The sequence below is a fragment of the Vigna unguiculata genome, chromosome 4 (assembly GCF_004118075.2).
Source record: "Vigna unguiculata cultivar IT97K-499-35 chromosome 4, ASM411807v1, whole genome shotgun sequence".
NCBI lineage: Eukaryota > Viridiplantae > Streptophyta > Magnoliopsida > Fabales > Fabaceae > Vigna > Vigna unguiculata.
In genome coordinates this window covers 31,359,371-31,377,173 of record NC_040282.1, presented here as the reverse complement: position 1 = coordinate 31,377,173, position 17,803 = coordinate 31,359,371, and the positions used below count along the sequence as shown (strand labels likewise).

The following is a 17,803-nucleotide window of genomic DNA, read 5'->3' as shown; positions in this document are numbered from 1 at the left end:
TAAATTTAAGCTTGCACACTTAAATCTAAACGTACAATTTAAAAATTTAAGCTTGCACACTTAAATCTAAACGTACAATTTAAAAATTTAAGCGTACAAAATTTAAACATGGACATTATTAATCATGAGTATTGTCTCATTTTATCAACATCACACTATATTTATATATATATATATATATATATATATATATATATATATATATATATATATATTTTGTAAAAAAACTTTTATATTTAAATTTTGTATACTTAAATTTATACGTTTACATATGTACTCTTAAATTATATGCTGTAATTTGTACACTTTATTTTGAACACTGAAGTCAGTAATTAAACTTTAACAAAATTTAAGCATACCAAATTTAGGTCTTTTATATGTACAAATCGCAGCGTACAGTTAAGAGTACAGTTTAAGAGTACATATGTAAACGTACAAAATTTAAACATCCATTTTTTTGTACAAATATATATATAAAATCTGTTTTTTCTGATGCAGTCTAATTTTTGATCTTATTTGCTCTACTAAAAAGTCCATTTCTCAAACTAGTGATCCATATTTAATAATTAGACAAAGGAAAGAAAGAAAGAAACAATTTAATAGGATATTTAATATTACTAGTAGTTATTGACGATAATCTTGAAGGTATGTAGGTAATTTTGTAACTCTAATAGAATGTTTTTTTAAACGAATTTGTTTATTTTAAAATTTTAAAACTTATTTAAAATATTAAAATGCATAACCTATTAATTCAGTTGGTTGTAACATCATACTAATAATACAACGCAGGTTTGAGATATGCATAGACCATTATTTTTATTATTTTTATCCATTTATAATTAGTCCGTGTCAATTTTTTTTTAATAAAAAAATTTAATCGGTATTTAAAATAGAGAAACATGGATAGAGTGTTGGACTAAGAAATTTAATTTAATTTTCAATAAAAGAAGGTTAACTAATATATAAAGCAGAGAAATACATGACTTATTAGTTTAGTTGGTTAGAATGTCTTTTAATAACGTGAAGGTCGTATGTTAGATTATTTTGTTCATTGTTTTCTTTTTCCTTTTATGATGAGTTAGTATATAAAATAAAGGTATGCCATGTTGTCAATTGGTAATAACGTGAAGGTAAATGTTTTGATTCGCGAGTAATTGGTAGTAATGAGTATTGTCTCATTTTAGCATCAATATATATATATATATATATATATATATATATATATATATATATATATATATATATATATATATATATATATATATATATATGAATTAAATTTTGTATGCTTAAATTTTGTTAAAGTTTAATTACACCCTTCAAGTTATGTGTAATAAATTTAAGTGTACAGATTGAAGTGTACAATTTAAGAATACATATGTAAACGTAGAAGTTAAGCATACAAAATTTAAACATACAAATTTTTTCGTGCAAATATATATAGTTGATGGTGACGAAATTAGATAATACTCATTATGATATCTATAAAATCATCATGAAAATTTAAAATTAGACAATACTCATTGTCACAAAGTTTCTTTTCTTTTCATTTTTAATTTTTTGAGTGGTACAAAAGATGAAAAAAAAAATCTGTTTTATATGATCCATACTAATTTTGATCTGATTTCCTCCATTAAAAGTTTATTTTTCTAACATTTAGATTTGAGTTTGGATCCATATTTAATAATATGATAAAGTATGAGATAAAGGAGACAAATAAAGAAAAAATTTAATAGAATATTTAATATTACTAATAGTTATTCACATGATAATAAGTAATTTTAAACCTCTAATAGAATGTTTTTTTTAACTAATTTGTTTATTTTAAAGTTTCAAAATTTATTTAAAACATTAAAATGCATAGCCTATTAACTCAATTGATTGGAATATCATACTAATAATAGCAGAAAAATGAGTTATCTATTAGTTTAGTTGGTTAGAGTGTCGTATTAATAACGCGTAGGCAGTAAGTTAGACCATTTTGTTCATTTTTCTTTTTATATTTTATAATGAGTTAGTATACAATAAAATAGAGAAATATATGCCATGTTAGGTTAATTGGTTATAGTGTTTTGCCAATATTATGAAGTTTGCATGTTTGAGATTTATATACACTATTAGTTGAGTTGATTAGAGTATCGTCCGAATAACGTGAAGGTAAATTTGTTTAGTTCGAGATTAATTGGAAGCATAAAATTTACAAATTTAAGCTTGTTAAAGTTTAATTACACACTTCAATCCAAAAGTACAATTTAAAAATTTAAGCATACAAAATTTAAACATACAAACGACATTAATAATGAGTATTGTCTCATTTTATCAACATCACTATATATATATATATATATAATTTGTATATTTAAATTTTGTACCCTTGAATTTGTACGTTTACACATGTATTCTTAAATTATATACTGCAATTTGTACAATTTATTTTGAACACTTAAGTTGAAGTGTGTAATTAAACTTTAACAAAATTTAAGCATATAAAATTGAGCTCTTTTATATGTACAAATTGCAGCGTACAGTTTAACAGTACATAGGTAAACGTACAAAATTTAAACATACAATTGTTTTTTACAAAAAAAAAATATATATCTTATTTACTCTACTAAAAAGTCTATTCTTCAAAATCTAGGGATCCATATTTAATAATTAGACAAAGAAACAATTTAATAGGATATTTAATATTACTCGTAGTTATTGACGATAATCTTGAACATATATAGATAATTTTGTAACTCTAATAGAATATTTAATTTAAATTAATTTGTTTATTTTAAAGTTTCAAAACTTATTTAAAACATTAAAACGGAGTCTATTAACTCAGTTGGTTGGAACATCATAATTTTCATTGTTTTTATCTATTTATAATTAGTTAGGGTTAAATTTTTCTTTAATAAAAATGTTTAATCGATATTTAAAATAGAGAAACATGGGTTGAGTGTTGGGTAAGAAATCTAATTTTATTTTCAATAAAAAGGTTAACTAGTATATAAAGTAGAGAAATGCATGCCCATGTTTCTTTTCCCTTTTATAATGAGTTAGTATCAAATAAAATAAAGAAAGATATGCCATGTTACGTCAATTGGTTACTGTGTTTTGCTAATAATACGAAGTTTGCAAGCTCGAGATTTACATATACCATTGTCCTATTAGTTGAGTTGGTTCGAGATTAATTGGAAGCATACAATTTACGTACAACATTTTTTTGTAATATATATATATATATATATATATATATATATATATATATATATATATATTTTTTTTTTTTTAATGATGACAAAATTATTAGACGATACTTATTTTAAAATCATAAAACTTTAAAATTTGACAATACTCATTGTGAAAACCTTTCTTTTCTTTTTTAAATATTTTTCAAAATTTGTTGACTGTAACGAAAGGGTGAAAAAAAATCTTTTTTCTCTGGTAAATCCAATTTTGGTCTGATTTTCTTCCTTAAAAGTCCATTTATCAAAAATCTAGATTTGAATTTGTATCCATATGACAAAGTAGGGGACAAAGGAGACAAAGAAATAAACAATTTGATAGGATATTTAATATTAGTGGTAGTTATGCACAGAAATCTTGAAGATATATAGGTAATTTTGTAACTCTTATAGAATGTTTTTTTAACTTTTATTTTAAAGTTTCAAAACTTATTTAAAACATTAAAATACATAACTTATTAATTGGTTGGAACATCATATTAATAATACAAAGCTGGCTATTAATACAAAGCTGGCAGATTTCAGACATGTATAGGCCATTATGTTATTTTTTTATCCTTTTATAATTAGTTAGTATCAATTTTTTTAATAAAATAGTTTAATCATATTTAAATTAGAGAGACACATGGTAGAGTGTTGTTCTAATAAATCTAATTTTATTTTCAATAAAAATGTTTAACTAGCAGAAAAATGCATGACCAGCTTAGTTAGTTAGAGTGTCATATTAATAACGCGAAGATCGTAGGTTAAACCATTTTGTTCAGTTTTTTTATAATAAGTTAGTGTACAATTTACAAATTAAAGTTTGTTCTAAGTCTAATTGCACATTTTAATTTAAGTGTGCAAATTGAAGCGTACAATTTAAGAGTACATATATAAACGTACACAAATAAATATATATATATATATATATATATATATATATATATATATATATATATATTATTGTATGGTAACGAAATTAGACGATGATATCTATAAAATAATAAAACTTTGAAATTAGACAATTCTCCTTGTGACAAAGTTTCTTTTCTTTTTATTTTAAAATCTTTTTCAAAATTTGTTGAGTGTGACATAAGGGTGAAAAAAAAATTGTTTTCTCTAATCCAATCTAATATAATATAATAAAGTGTGGTAATTGTTTCCCATTTAGTAGTATGATGTGGTTTCAAGCGCACACATGATTGACTTTGTAATATATAAAAGAGAGAAAACTAATACAGAAGGTCAAATCATCTATATATAAAATAGCTGCTGACTTATTTTTGTTTGTAAAGAGGGGCTAATCATCTATATATATACAAAGTGATATATGGAAGTTTGTTTTCAGAGTTTGGTGTCATGCAACATTTAAGATGGGTGAGGTTGTTATTGTTATTTGATGATCAATAAAAAAAGACTTGCGTGGAATCTGTCTTATTAGGTTCAGGTTCGTAGACATAGCAGAATAGATGACAGAATTTGGCAGTGCGATACAATAAGCTCTATTATCAGAGTTTGTGTCAACATGGTAGATTTCATTAGATTTTATTAGGTTTTGTATCTGAAAGCAGGTGAACGTAACAAAAGCAAGCAAAATAATCATTTTTCTTGTGTGTAGTATCTATTATTTCACACATATAAGTGTTTAGAATTAGATGAGAAAAGCAAACCAGTGTGATGGTGAGACAGTTACATGCTACTCTGCAATTGATAGGAAGGAAAAGAGAGTTCAAAAGTCAGTATTGGAACTTCACCTTCCAATACTGAAGCTGAGGAAGGACAACTTTTGAAGTCATCATATAATTTGTCTACAAACTTTCAAAGAGGTATTTTATTTTCTTTTTTAGTTTTTTGGTCTTTTATTTTGATGAGGGAAATACAATAATAATAATAATAATAATAATAATAATAATAACTAATAATAATAATAATAATAACTAATTATTGAACATATTTATTTATGATTTTATGAAAATCAATTCCAAATTTTATTAATGATAGTAATGGTTCTTTTTAAGGATAACAACTTATAATTATTATTTTATCATATATTCTATATTAATTCAACGTATACCAGTTATATTAATTCAACGTATACCACTTTAATAACTTAACTATATTTGAATTTCTTCTTTATATTATTTTTATTTATATTCTTTATCAAAAGTTTTGTAAAATAATACTATCATGAAAAGAAATATAATATGACAATTTAAACTTATTTGGGTGTTATTGTTATGATTATTTAATTATATATTTTATTTTTCGTAGAGTTTCCTGTGAGAACTATATTCCATACTCAAGTGATCTCATTGAAAGTTTATCTTTTTAAAAATCTACCATTTAGTTCTTATAATATATCTATAAACCTTTCACTTCGTGAGAAGAACATTTGATATTCATCATATAAAGAGTTTTCATTATTATCTAAGCAATCCAACCAAATATTTCTAGCCAAACTCAAGTTTTAGTTTTTACTATTTTTCCTTTATTAATATACTTTGATGTGAATCTTTAAGATGTTTTATTTTGAATCATTTGATACATTTATTGGTTTTATCCCATTCACTGCGATATCTTACAGAAAACACCTTTCAATTCTTTACACACTACATCCAATTAGTATTTATTATTATTGTTATGTTATCATTACATTTTTCAAAAGCATCATATAATATACATCTTCATATTGACAATTAATGATTGTCGAGTGTTATAAAGTTATTTATGATCCAATTTTCATATAATTAATAATATTTGAAATTGTTACACATTTTATAAGAGATTGGTAAGAGAATTATAGATTGCACAATTAACTACGATTTTTTTAATTGATTTAATTGTTATTTTATAGATTCTTTATATTGAAAACAAAAAAGTGTATTTTATGTTAAGATTGACTACCACTACAAAAAATGTGTTTTAGTGACCACCATTTTGGTCGCTAAATGACCAAAAATCGGTCACAAATCGTTTATTGACCGAAATAGAGACTAAATAGAACTAGTGACGAAAACTCTAGTTGCAAACCACTTAGCAACCAAATATATATTTGGTCGCTAAATAGCCACCAAAATTGTAATCGCTAAAAGGATTGGTCGCGTTTAACTTTTGGAGACCAATTTAGTCACCAAAAATTTCGTAACTAATTCGGTGACTAATATTAAAAATTTAGCAACCCTTTTTTTTTTGGTCGCTAACGACAAAAAAAGAATATATAATTTTAAACTAGTTTGGTCATTAATTAAGTCACAAATGTGATAAAATAACGACCATTTTTTTATCATTAATAATGAACAGTGTTTTTTCTAATTAAATTTCTTTTTGGTCGTTAAATCGATGGCAAAAACTAGAAATGTATAGGTATAAATATATTCCGGTGGCTAAATTGGTGGCTAAACCAATGACTAAAATGATAATTAAATCGGTGACTAAATTAATCTTTTTATATTCAATTTTTTGTCTATTTATAAATGCTCCATATTTAATTATACTAAATAATAATAAAATCCAATATATAATGTAACAAAAACTCCATATTTAATTATACTAAATAATAATAAAATTCAATATATAAAGGAGTAAAAAGTAATATAATACATGATTTAACATGAAAAAAAATGGACTTCTCATGGGTATATGATCATCAACTTCTACATTAAATGTTGCACAAACAGGTTGATGGTCCGAGAACTTAAATTCCTTGCCAACGTACGAAAAGTTGATAGATTCCTCTTCCATGCCACGACATTTTGTCACGCCTGCAATAAAGATAGTGAACTGTAAAGTTTTTAAACAAATTAGTTTCCAGAAGTGACCTTTTTGTTCAAATGAAAACAAAAATGCTACTTTAAGAAATCATGTCAAAAGGCATAACGAAATAATAACCTTATCTAGAAAAAAAATCCTAATTCATATATATATATATATATATATATATATATATATATATATATATATATATATATATCACATTTAAGTGATTTAGAAAATAACGTGAAAGGTGAGGTGGAATAAATTCGGAAGAAATAAAATTTAGACAATCACTATCCCACCTTGTGAAAGCCATCATGCATAAAGCTAATATGCAACCTAGATATCTTGAACAATGCTCATAACACATCTCTGAATTAAAATAAACAAAATATTTTCACTAATAGTAAAACAATCACAACAGTACATATTCTACACTATGGTATATTTATATTGCATATATACAAATGGTAAAAAAAATACTTAAACCCAAAAAATACTCATCATTAATAAACAAATTCTAGTAAACATCAAAACAATGGGAAAAAACTAGAAAGACCAAGTGGGAACTACGATGAACGCTATTGTGAAATTGTGAAAGATATCCGAAAAAATAACTTCTATTGTGAAATTGTCACTTAAACCTTCACACCACTCATTGCTTCAATGTATTCAGCAAGCCTCATTTTATTGACCCTTTTAACCTACAATATCAAAAGGATAGAAAGAGATATAAAGTAGATCATATGATTCGTATTGGATATTAATCCCCTGCAAAGTACGAAGAAATAGGGAAAATAAAAGAAGCAGCTGTTTCCCAGGTTTCCTCCTCTATTGGTTAAGACTTCCAAAGGAAGTTTGCCTTCAGGGGGAGCTAGCAAAGCCTCCGGACAAGGGGTTTCGGATTCTTCAATCCTCCATTTCCGTTCCCCGTCAATAGCCGGTTCAGAGGAGGAGATGCTGGCGAGCCTTTAGAGCTCTCTCGAGACATCTCTGCTGCAAGTGGAGAAATACCTGAAGAGGAAAATGTGTGTATCGTGAATGAGCGGAAGATGAATAGAAAATAGGGTTTCGATGAAACAATGAAATCCAACATTTGGAACAAATAATCCACGAAGATTGTGAGCCAACAATTTTAAGGCTTAAATACATTTTTCGTCCTCATTTTCGTAGTGTTTGTTACGCATGATTCTCATTTCAACTTTTGACATAATGTTTAAAATGGTCCTCATTTTTACCGAATGTTTAAAATGGTTCTCATTTTCGCAATTCGTATTTTATTTAATTTTTTCCTGTGACACCGTTTAATGTGACACCGTTTAAATCAGTAACGGAGCACTATACAGGTGGCACTGTTTGTATTACGTTCATTTGGGTGTTTTACGTGTACTGTACATGTGTGGTAATTTAGAAACCATGCAGAACATCACAACAATCCAAATACAAATAAACCCCAAAATAGAATTACGAAAACCCTAACCCACGAACAAACACAACCCAGAAAACCCTAAACCCACTTACCTCCTTGATGATGATTAACTGCAAAATTAAAATGAAGAGCACGACTGCAATCCAATAATGAAATGACAAGTATTAGTTGTTTCCTCTGCAAATCTGAGCTCAAGAAAGACGAAGATGAAGAAATTGCCTCCAACAATGAAGAGCGTGACTGCAATCCAACTCAAGCCCTAATTGCAAAATTTCCTCAAATTGAAAAGTTAACGTTAATTAGTCATCTGTACAGTACACGTAACACACCCCCAATGCAACGTAATACAAATAGTACCACCTATACATTGCTCGTACATTGCTTCGTTACTGATTTAAACGGCATAACAGAAAATGATCAAATAAAACAAGAATTGCAACAAACACTACGAAAATGAGGACGAAAGAGGTATTTAAGCTAAATTTTAATTAAAAATTTTAAATTGTGAACTTAAAATATTTAATTAATTATAATATATTAATATAAAATTTACTTTTTATAAATTTAATCTAATTAGATATTAACTTTTACTTTTTAAATAAAAAATTGCCAATTTATTTCTCGTCATTAATCTAATAATAAAATTTAAAATAAAAATATCTTAGTGAGAAATTGAAAAAAAAACAATCATAATATAATAAATACATTTTTATGAGAGAACTTAATAATAGTAAATATTTTTCATTATTATTAAACTAGTTTTTCACCCGTGCAATGCACGGGATTATTTATAATAATTTTCATCAATTATATATTGTAAACAAAGTTTCAATAACCATTTATTATAAACAATTATATTGTAATATAACAAAGTTCAATATCCATAATTGATGAAGTACATAACTATATTGTCATATAACAAAGTTCAATGACCATAATTCATCAACATTACAAAATTATCGTTAATCTAATCACAACAACAACCATTCACGAATACTTCAACATTTGATTCGATGAAATCATTGTCTACTTGAAAGACAACAATATCTCCTTCTTTTAATTCATTTTCAGAACAAAATAGCCTCCAACCTTGACCAATCTTTGTTGAACTTCGTTGTTTGTTGGATATTAGTATTTTGCAATTCACTATAGTTTTAGGCCCTATAAGAAAGACGTCTTCTACCTTGACCTCCCGAATAAAGTTGGCAAACTTTGATGGCAAATCCTACATCATTAAAACGTTTATTGTTAGTATAAGTATTTGAATTTAATTATAGTAATAAGCATAATAATAAATAAGAAGGAATATACCAAGTGACTTGCTTTGCTTTGATACTTTGACAATTTCACTGAAAATATAGATCTTGTATTTTGATGAGTAATATGGTTCATAAATGTTGTCCAACTTATTCGTGTACATCCACCTTTAAACACTGTTAGGTGAAATAAACAATTTCCCAAATACTGAAACTGGATGTGAGAATCACTTTGAATTTGATACAAATTTCTCATATTAAACCAACCTTCAGTGATCCTTGGGTTATCTGAATCCATGTTATAGGTAATTGTTGTGCTCATACCATTTACGTCTACCAAGTGTCATTGTGGACCTAATTCGTGTGCATAACCAACAGAAAAGTGTCGATCAACAAACAAAAATGGCTACAAAATAATGAGGACACTAAATTATTTTCAGACAATAAAGACATTATCAATATTTTTTCTGCAATAACAGAATGAAAAACAAAACATATATAAGTTGTCAACAGACTTATATATCAACAAAAAATATATTTATTTATAACAGACGTTGATAAAAATTGAATTCAGAATTAATAATTCTTTTAAAAAATAAATAGAAAGAAAAAAAAATTGAAAAACTTCTGAACATTGAAATCTTTAGATATATATATATATATATATATATATATATATATATATATATATATATGAAAGTGCAGTACATACGTTATGAATACAGAACACTGCGAACCACATGGAACAGAAAATCTCAATGCAGAGTAATAGATCTAAATTTGTATTTGTGTTAAAATTGAAGACATACCTTAGAGAATATGTAGATGGTGTTGAACTTCCAAAGTATTGTTCTCTGATCTTGGGTTTGGTCCATTTCCAATTTTGTAATTGCAGAGAAATGGAGGTTCAAATGTAGTGTTGAGTGAAGGATGTGTATGAAATGGTAAAGTGAAAGTTGTGAAGGAATGGGAAAGTTTAAGTCAGAATAGAGAACATTGTCACGTGCAAACAGTGACAACAAATTTAAAATTGTTATTGTTCACTGACAGAAAAAGTAACAGATAAAATAAAGTATAGAAGTTACAAGTAAAGTAACAGAAAAAATATATAATTCGGATTCTTTAACATTTAGAAAATTAAACAAATGAAATGCAATTATGTCAATACGGATTCAGTAACACCCAAGCACATGTATGTAGATATTTATTGTTGACAATAAAGTAAAGCAACAAATAACAATTGAAAACCAACATATATATAACTAATAAAAGAAACAATAGTGTATTAATATATAAGAAGCATTATTGGAATTCAAAGAAGTAGCTCCTGGAAAAAAAATGATATCTAATGAAAGTATGAAAACATTTATCAATCACTATATATTATACAGTTCTAATCTGCATGAACTGTAATGTGCACCAAAATTTGTATATGGACCCAAAAAATAAAGTAATCTGCACCAATTGTAATCTGCAAGGTAAAAAATAAATACAGTTAAATGTAAAATAATTGAAGAATTGTAAGAATTATATACCTTTATCAAAGATTTTCAAATATTTCTTTGTAAACCACATTTGTAGTTGTAGTGGTTACTTTTCCATCTTCATCCAGAATTAAGATTTTTAGTCCTTTCTTTGATGTGACTCTATAAATTGTTACGTACAATTGTCCATGAGTAAAAACTGGGCGAGGAAGATAAAGTCCAACTTTACAAAGAGTTTGACCTTGGCTTTTGTTTATTGTTATTGCAAAGCATAAGGATATTGGAAATTGCCTCCTTTGAAATTTGAACGGGATGCTGGAATCAGAAGGTGTCAAGTTCATTCTTGGTATGAATATTTTGTCACCAACATTTTTGCTAGTTATTACTGTAGCAGAGATAACATTCTTTCTCAAATCATTAACTTGCAACCTTGTACCATTGCACAGACCATTTGCTTGATCAATGTTTCTTAAAAGCATAATTGGTACGCCAACTTTCAATTTAATCCTATGATTTGGAATTCCTGAACATTTAATATCATTTAGAAACTCTTGAGTAAACCACTCACCTTGAATTTCTTGATCATCATCAGATTGGCAAGGAGTGTCTGAACTTAAATAAACTTGTTCTTCACCAGGAATCAAAGATAAAATGAAGTCATTTACTTGTTCAACACTATCAATTGTAGGGCAAAGTATTGCACCATCATCAAAGAATCCAAGAGTCATGATATTTTCAATTAGACCACCATAAACAAATTTGACTAAAGAAAGTAAAGGTGTTTCACTTTCCTGAATTAGAAGATCGATTGGTATTGAAAGGTTGGCTTCACCACTTTCATTCAAATTCATATTTCCATCGCCAATTTTAAGAATCCAATCAGCAAATTCTTTTATATCTTTTGCACTTTCATTTGAAGCAGCAGTCTTTAACCTCATGTTTTGTGATAGCTTAAGAACTGTGCAATATTGCCACAAATCAGAATAGTTAATTGATGAGTTCACAATATCATACCTTGATCCCTTTCTTACTACTGGCAAGATTTGTCTAAAATCACCGCCCAAGACCACCACCTTTCCACCAAATGGTTTGTCAGCATTATGTTGATTCGTAGCTCTCTTAATGTCTCTCAATGTTCTATCAAAAGCTTGAAAGCATAACTTATTCATCATAGGAGCTTCATCCTATATTATAAGTTTTGCTTCCATCAATAGTTTAGCACAAAGACTTCCTTGATTGATGTTACATGTTGATTCATCATTGATTGCTAATGGTATGCAAAAAGTAGAATGAGCAGTTTTACCTCCCGGAAGCAATAAAGATGCAATGCCACTTGAAGCTACATTAAGGGCAATCATTCCCTTTGCTCTAATAGCAGCTGACAAAAGTTTCCAGAGATATGTTTTTCCAGTACCACCATAACCATATAAGAAAAAGAAATTCCTTACCTCTGAGTTCACTGCTGTCATAATTCTGTTATAAACATGTAGTTGCTCATTAGTGACAGACTGCAATAGAGATTGATGTAGCTTCTCCATTTGTTCTTTATCATAATTCATTTCATCAACAATGAACCTGTTCTGAAATTTGAATGAATTTGAAAGATCAGGTTGAGGAAGGCAACTATAATCTGATAAAGCTCGCCCATTTGAATTTAGAAGTTCTTGTACTTCTAGTAAGCAAAGATTGTGTAAATCATGCTCTTGAATTTGAAAATCTACAAAATAGAATATGTAATTAATACCTAATTATGGAAAAAACAGTGTAGAATAATTCAATTTAGTACCTGGTATGTTCAAGTCTTTTCTTTTTTGATATAGGATACCATTTGCAAGTAAAGTCCAAGTTGCATCCCAAACAACATTTGGCTTAGACATTGTATTCATGATTAACAAAGCAACAAATAACCTTCTAAGTTGATTTCCAGATGCAAGATGGCTAGCCTCTTTAATGGCATCAATGAATTCTTTGTCATCTGCCAATAATCCTAATTCTTGGCAAGCCTCTTGGTATGTGGATAATGTTTTACCATTAATTGTCTTTATACTATCATGATCAATACAACCTTTTTGTTTTGTTAGTAAGATTCTCATGTAGTAGCATTCATCTGGTCCTGGAGGAACATATGTTAGTCGACCAATACTATAACCTTGCTTTCTTGGTTTCCATTGTTTTTGTTGAGACATCCAAACAAACTTTGTTGGAAATTCAGCACAGGTCAAGTTTCTACCTTCCTCAAATTTTTTGTTAGCTTCAAACCAAGCTAGGAACATGGTGTTCATATTCTCATTCCTATGCAATACATCATCAATTCGATCATCATCTTTAAACAAAACTGGTTCTTGATCTTGTAAGTGAAAAGTTAATTGTTGAACAGCTGGCCACCGATGATGGATATCGAAACCAAAAATTCGCCAAACTGCTTCACATGCAGATAAATATCTAAAATCATAGTATCTTTTTATCTCATCAACAATACGCATCCCTGTAGATTCATTCTCCTTGTCTGTAATTTTAATTGTTGCTCTATCAGGACCTTTGTTGACATATTTGAACAAATACTTGATTGAGTTGGATGTGTTGCAATATTCTGTATTAACATGAGCTTGATAACGCATTAAGAGAAGAGGACTATACGGCACCACATTTGCATTACCTAATTTATGTCCATTTTTCAACACAAATAAACCATCATCTCTACGTTTATATACAGGATATCCATCTTCATCAATTGTAGTTGAATGTCTAAATTTTTTAGGAAAAAATTTAGAACACCGACCTTCTTTCATACATGGCGAGTTGAATCTAGCAACTCCGCAAGGACCATGTATCATATATGTTTGAACAACCTTTGAAAGTTTAGGATAGAGATCTGGATGAGGAAGTTCATCAGAGATAACTTGATCTATATGCTTTGCATTTTCTAACTTGTTAGAGTCACTCAACCATAGTAATATATGAGCATGTGGCAGACCTCTCTTCTGAAATTCAACTGTATACATACCTAAATTTGTAAAATAATTATTAGAGAAAACAATAGGCAGTAAGAAAAATAAATTAAGAAAATTAAAATTGTATACCTGCATTGACTTTGCCAAAGAAATTATTCTTCTTGAAATCGGTCATCATTTGGTCTAATTTCATTTTAAAAACTCTGCAAACTATGTCTGGCCTATCTGAAGCAGTTAATCCTCTTGATTTGACAAAATCAACAATTTCAGGCCAATTTACATTACATGTGATTGTTATAAACAAATCTGAATAGCCATACCTCTTGCAAATTGCCATAGCATCTTGGTAATTATTGAACATGTATCTCCTACCACCTGTAAATGAAGCTAGAAGAACAATACGCTTACCAATGGAAGAAGGATCAGTTTCACCTTTGTTAACAACTTCTTGTAACCCATTCAGAATATCTGAATGAATGAGTTTTTGATTATTTCGTATAAAAGACAACCTTTGGGCTTCAATCATGGTGTATGTATCCACTAAAAACTGTTGAAACAATCTACATGAATTTACAACATTACCAAATTCAACCTTTCTATCTTGTATTATGAAAGCAATGAATTCTCGTAAAGAAATGCGAATTCTTTTTCTACTTTGTCCATATTTTTGACAATTTCTAATTGGAATATCCTCTTGATAACCATCCTCTCCATATGGGAAAATCAAAGGATATTGAAGAGGAATGAAACATGTGTGTGTTTCATGTAGTCTTGTTAATTGACCAGAAACTTTCTTGACAATGATGTCCCTTCCTACATCTAAGGTGCTCAAATCACCAACAATCAATGCTGCCACTTCATCTGCTACTGGTGTATTATATACTCTAGGATCCTTAAAGCGATGTCTAAATAACCTCAATCCAAAATCTGATTGTTCATGATCATGTATAAAATCTCTTACTCTTCTGAATGTTTGAGCAAGTACATTGTGTTTGTCAATCATTTTCTTCAATTCTTCGATCAATGATTTATCAAATATGGATTGCTGACTATCAGACCTGAAAAATTAAAAATTAGTCAATTATATGCGCAATGATGGTTAAAACATAAAGAAACTATTTAAACATACCCAAAGTGACTAACTCTGTTGCTTGTTTCATTTTTTGTGTCATAAATATATAGTTGTGCAAATTTGGGATTTGATCCTTTTTCAGGCAATAAACTTCCAATGCGATGTTAATTTTGACCACTAAGAATAAATTGAAGAGGACCTGATCCATCGTTGATTGAGGAATGGATCTTACCACCAATGGATGTAAATGAGAACATGTTGTTGTAACTTCTTATGTAATGTAAGAAATTCTGGCTTGTACTGTCTTCACCTTTTAACAACTTTTGAAGCAATTGTGGAGGTTTCTTCAACAATGGAAGTTGTACTTTTCCCTTTTGACAACAAAGAATGAAATCAACTTGTTTTAATCTTTTGCATTTATCAAATCTTTCTTCGTACCACAGTTGAGCTTGACAATAGGGACACTCAAGTGAACACTCCCCAACATCAACATTTCCTAAGTACATAAAAAACATATATGTCAGTAATTAAATAACATTTATACTTAAATATAAAAACACTAAAAAGTATTCTTTCACCTTGAATTTCAACTTTTGAATACAAATCAGATTTGAAATGTCCAATTATGTTATCTGAAACAAACAGAAAGTATTTATTATTTAAAAAACAATTTTACATAAAGAAACAGAAAGTATTTATTATTTAAAATGAACCATTATTGATTACCATCATTCTCATCTTCTTCAGAATTATTGTCAAAATCCAATATCTTCGAAATAGATTTAATAGCCTGCTCCCGAGAAGGGTGACAAAATTGTAAACCTTTAACATAGATTGAAATGAATATTACCAAGCTGAATTTGTAACAATTAAAGAAATTAAAGTAATGAAATGAATTTTGTTTATATTATAAATTACCATGATTTTGGTGTTGTTGAACATAAAAAGGATTAACAACTTCAGAAAAAGCACAAGAATTTAGTGAAGCATGACTGGAGCTGGTACCCACAATTTCTTTAGGTAACAGTTCTTCTGTATTAAACACATTGGTTTTGCTTCTTCCAATAGGACAATCAAATTGAACAATACCTGCAGGTACATCCATAAATTAATGAACTAAATATTATTGATATATATGATTTTGTAACTCTGTTCTTAATTTAATTTATCATTCAAATATAATGATAAATAGTAAAATATATTAGTGGTATACATTTGAATAACTAAAATAACTTGAATTTCAGTATGCACAACTCAATTTTAAAAAAAATAGTAAAATATATTAAAGCACTAATATATTAAGAGAAAAGAATTAAAAGAATTAATATATTTTTCATTTGTACCTGTGTTGTTACTGTTGCTGTTTTGCAAAATTGGAGCATTGGTAGATCCAATGGATGTAGAACCATGAAATTCTAATAAGAGAGGTAGTAATAGAAAAATTTATTATGAAAGGAATTCAATTGAAGATAAGATAATAATAGATATATAAAGAATTAGTATTTAATCATTTTTATTACGCTTGTAATTACTTTTTTCTGCCAACTTCTTATTTATAATAAGTTTCCTTCTTCTTCGTGCATCTTTCCCATTATTTTGTTCAAGTTCTGCAAAATGCAGTTAAAAAAAGGATTATGAAATGAATTTAAAGATGAAACGAATTAATTACGAAATGATGTCATCTAATATCAATGTGTGTTAATTGTATAATATGCATTAAAGATGAATAATGAGACTAATAAGTATGCAGTGCTAGCATTTGTACTGAATTTGAATGAAAATTAAATTAAAAAACAAACTTACCACAATATGTCAACTCGGAAAGTGGCTTTCGAATAGTAGATTGAATTCTTTGATTCTGCACGTCTGTATCTTCATTGAGAGATAAGTAGGTTTTGCTAGTTGAATCTGGCGTAACATTTTCTTTCCATACTGGTAGAATAGTTAAAAAGTCAAATGAGAAAAGAATAGATGTAAAATGAATGCAGTAATAAAGATTTGTGTTAGTGCAATCAATGAATGCAGATTTGTGAATGAAATGAAAAATAGTTTGAGAACAATGAATGCAGTAATAAATTTGTTGGATGAAATGTATAGTGAATGAAAAAATTATTACCACAATATCTTAACTGAGAAAGAGGTGTAGTATTTGGAAAAGGAAATGCTTCAGTTGGACTGGATTTGTCCTCATTTGTTACTGAAATCAAAATAAGAAAAAAAAATAACATAGATGAAGCAAGATTAGAATTTGCATCTTTGTTTTTACATATGAGTGTAGATTTAATTGAATTGGATGAGAAACGAATGAAATGAGCTCCAAAAAATGAAGAAACTTAAAAATGCAATGTGAGAAACATAAAAATATTGAACCTGTGGACTTCATCAAGGTATTGGAAAAATTTTGTGGGATAATGTTCTTCCTTTTTCTTCTTCCATTTGTTGAATCCATTTTGTTGTGATAATGTTCAAAGTGTGCAGAAGTTATGCATTGTATTGTGGTATTATGGTGTTTTACAAATTCATTACATGTTGGAGGAAGATTTAAAATTAGAAATAGAAAACTAATAACAAAAGCAATTAACAATGCACTGTGAAGAAAGTAAAGCAGAGAGGAAGAAAAAACCTATTAGTATATGTAGGCAC

At 27.8% G+C, this 17,803-nt stretch overlaps 1 protein-coding gene across 1 annotated transcript; it reads right to left on the bottom strand.

The window, feature by feature from the left end:
* Positions 1–11,193: 11,193 nt before the first annotated feature.
* LOC114180742 lies at positions 11,194–17,543 on the bottom strand. The gene is made up of 12 exons (XM_028067037.1): positions 17,531–17,543; positions 17,277–17,357; positions 16,964–17,092; positions 16,504–16,575; positions 16,079–16,249; positions 15,887–15,982; positions 15,739–15,792; positions 15,599–15,656; positions 14,218–15,146; positions 12,963–14,141; positions 12,441–12,854; positions 11,194–12,284 (listed from the first exon to the last, which is right to left on the bottom strand). The coding sequence occupies exons 1-12, from the start codon at positions 17,541–17,543 to the stop codon at positions 11,194–11,196; spliced, it is 4,287 nt and encodes a 1,428-aa protein (XP_027922838.1).
* Positions 17,544–17,803: the final 260 nt, after the last annotated feature.